We start from the raw sequence: 3,328 nt of genomic DNA on the forward strand, positions 1-3,328 counted from the left end.
GCGCGCGCACGCACATTTTGTGCAGAAGATGGAACGGTGAGCTGATGAGTGCTTGGTTAGCTGACACACATGCATTACTACACACACAGTACCTACACACACGCTCTCAGCTCTCTGATGACCAGATAAGTGAGCAGCACTGCACCAAAGCACATTCATAATAGATAAGACCGAATGGAGGGAAGAAGGGGAGTGAGTTAGGGATGTGGAAGAGGGTGAGGGATTGTGAAAAGAGAGGAGAGAGGGCAGGGAGCATTTATGAACAGAGGGGATGTTAAAGAGGGTTGGAAATAAGCCAGGAAGTGGAGTTAAAGGATGGAGAAACCCCAACACTCACCTCCAGGCTCTGAAATGACAGAATAACTCTGTGTTTGCTCTGATGAACTCAAACAGTAACTTTTCTCCTCTGTTTTCTATCTCAGATGACCCAGCAGATGTCAGGCATGGCTCTGAGTGGTGGAGGGCCTGCGCCAGCTGCGTCCAGCCAATCAGGCACCCCTGGGGCCGGTTGGCCCGCAGCTCCATCGCCGGCTTCAGGCCAGACCCTCAGCACTCAGCTGTGGAAGTGACGAGTATGGGGTCCAGAGGATGTGGTGGTGGGGTGGGGAGTGGAGGGCAGCGACATGGCAAGAAAACACCCATATTTTCCAACCAATCCATGTCCCTACAGCTCTGATTATATACAGCAAGGACAGTCCGTGTGCCCCAACACACCTTCACCGCAGTTCCTTTAGAGGGCCAAGATGACATCACAATGGATTGGAGCAGTAAAAAAACAAAACGAAAAAAACCCGGCAACTGCTATGTTGCGTCTATAGTTGACTTCCTTTTCTTTTCTGGTTTCCTTTTTGTTGTTGTCGGAAAAAGACAAAGAAAACAAAAGAGATGTAACAAAGCTGCTGGAGCAAAGACTCCAAGTGTCTGTAATACTAAGATGATATCATTACCAAACTGGATAGTTAGTCTCTCAGTATCTGCAGTAGATATGGCTGTCTTGTGGTTGGTCTATGCTACCTGTCCTCTCCCTTCTCTCTGCACTGTATATTGTGATGGTCCCTCTTCCTTCCCTTCCTGCTCCTTTAGGGCAAGCACAGCCTCGTAGCAGATAATCGTCCAAGCAGTACTGTATTTATGTGAAAAAAAAGTGAATCTCCTGGGTTTTTTCAGGGGAGAGAGAGGTCAATGCTTCAGCTCAGAAAAACTTTGGTCGAAGGTTTTTTAGCCTCTGCTAAAAAAAAATGAGGTCTCGCTGACCTGCTAATACAGTAGGTGTTAATTTTATTTTTGCACTAATGATCAAACAGTTCAACCATTTTCCCTTTGAAACGTGTGAAGTCAAGCTGTCTTGTTACAGTCTCTGCGGGTTCAGCTTATTCCCACAGCAGACAGTGTACTGATGACTTACACCAGTGGTTTTCAGTTGTGGGGAAACCACTTGCCCAAGGTATATAATAAACCTCTGTGTTTATGGTAGACTTTTTTTTTAAATAAACAATTAAATAGCCTAAATTGTTCCATTTTCTTTTCTATTTTATGGTTTTTGTTTTGATAGTAATACTTTTTTTTATAAAGTATTATATAATTATATAATAATATTTTAAAGTTAGAGAAATAAAAAATGTTATGCTTGCTGACATATAATCTAAAACTACTGTTTTCCCCACACATACACAGGTTTAAATATATAAGTACATATTTTCTTGAAAAAAAAGAAGAAAAAACTTAATGTTTGCTGTAAAACTTGAAGCTAGCAGTTAGATGCAGTTAGCTTAATTTAGGAGACGATATGTAGATATGCTAATCTGGTACTGTTCAAAATGATCCAAAAACAACAACCAAAACAAACAAACTGAAGTCTCTCTAAAGTTAAACGAAATCTCCAATGTATCGCAATTCAAACAGTTCACACTGTAAATGTAAATATATTATCACAGGTTTCCTGATTTCTAGACTTTGCGTTATTGTATGTTGTTAGCTGCTCGGCAATTGATTCACAATTAAGGTGCCAGAGTTACTCGACCCTTAGCTTATCCTTATTACATATCCGCTTATATGTCAGACAAACATCAATGTGTGTAGTCAATGTGTAGTTTTCAGTTTTTATTTTTATTTTTGACTTTTTAAAACTGTTTCAAATCTTTCCGTTCAGATAGTTGCTACATAGCGCTAGGGCAATTCTTAACCTACAGGTGCTAGCTAAAAGAATTTTCTGGAACTGGTCACCGACTCATCTGCTTAGTTATCTTTCGACATGACAGGGACAGACTGCAATAACTGCACTCTTTCATCTTGAGTACCATGAACATACATCTCTTTAACAAACAGAAGCCATTAGCACAGTTAGCGCAGTTATTTAAAAGAGCTAATGCTTAACAAAGCCGATGCTTTGTTTGACATGTCTTTTATCGTTATATGTATTTATACACACAAACACACATACGTGTGTAGAGACACATCTCATTATCCAGTATACTTTGTCAACCGAAGGTAAACTTGTCCATGTTACTCAAATTGATGGCTGCATTAAAAAAACAACACAAACCTTCAAATGTCAAACATTCCCTTTAAGTCTCAGTAATTGCTGGGCGGTCCCGCAGTCCCCTGGGTGCCTTTGGTGGCCTCGCTGTGATGTTTTGAAGTGTTTTAAAACCAAACGCGTTAGGTTTAGTGCAGACTGGGCTCCAACCCAGTCAAAATATTCCTTGTTGTTGAAGTGTGCACCCTCTCCCATGCGCCTTGAGGGAAATTAAATCACCACTGGAATCCTGGGATCACAACAGTATGTCTTAACTAAACTTTAAATAGCAGAGCAGGTACTGTATCAGTGGTTGATTGTGATTCTGCGTCTCAGATTTTTGTTGAGTGGTAAATATAGAAGAACTGGCAGTTTGGTCCCAACTACTGAGTTGGAAATCTGTCTTTTTATTTGAAATTCTGGACCAGTGTGACACCCAGAATGCTTGTCCTTCCATGTATGATGCTGTAACCGTATGTTCCGCCATTCGCTGTGTGATGTTTTGTTGTGTGTAGTACAAGAAAAGCACAGTTAGTCTGCAGCAAATAAACCTGGATGACCAATCAGAGGGCTAGATTGGCAGCGGGAAAGGGACTGAACAGTGGTAGATTAAAGTGGACCTGTATGAAAATCCTTGATGGGTTCATCATTACATCATCATTACTCTTCAGTTCTTCAGATCACACTGCCGAGCGCCGATGCAGAGATTCATGTCTGTACAGGGTCCCTCTGCCATGCAATAACTGTAGCACTCTGTGGGAGAACGTTTATAACAACATATTCTTAATAACTTAATGTCATCCAGGTTTATTT

General features: G+C 41.1%; 1 protein-coding gene across 1 annotated transcript in view; it reads left to right on the forward strand.

Annotated features, from left to right (window-relative positions):
* Positions 1-854, forward strand: part of LOC102312293 (stromal membrane-associated protein 1) — a gene marked incomplete at its 5' end in the record, with an annotated part of 45,300 nt that extends 44,446 nt beyond the window's left edge. Inside the window, 1 exon segment of the mRNA XM_005949414.3 lies at positions 423-854. Within this exon segment, the coding sequence (XP_005949476.2) occupies positions 423-569 (147 nt within the window).
* Between the last annotated feature and the right edge of the window lie 2,474 nt (positions 855-3,328).

This window comes from Haplochromis burtoni, unplaced genomic scaffold, assembly GCF_018398535.1.
Source record: "Haplochromis burtoni strain Fernald_Lab_line unplaced genomic scaffold, NCSU_Asbu1 Contig_664, whole genome shotgun sequence".
In the NCBI taxonomy this organism is placed as follows: domain Eukaryota; kingdom Metazoa; phylum Chordata; class Actinopteri; order Cichliformes; family Cichlidae; genus Haplochromis; species Haplochromis burtoni.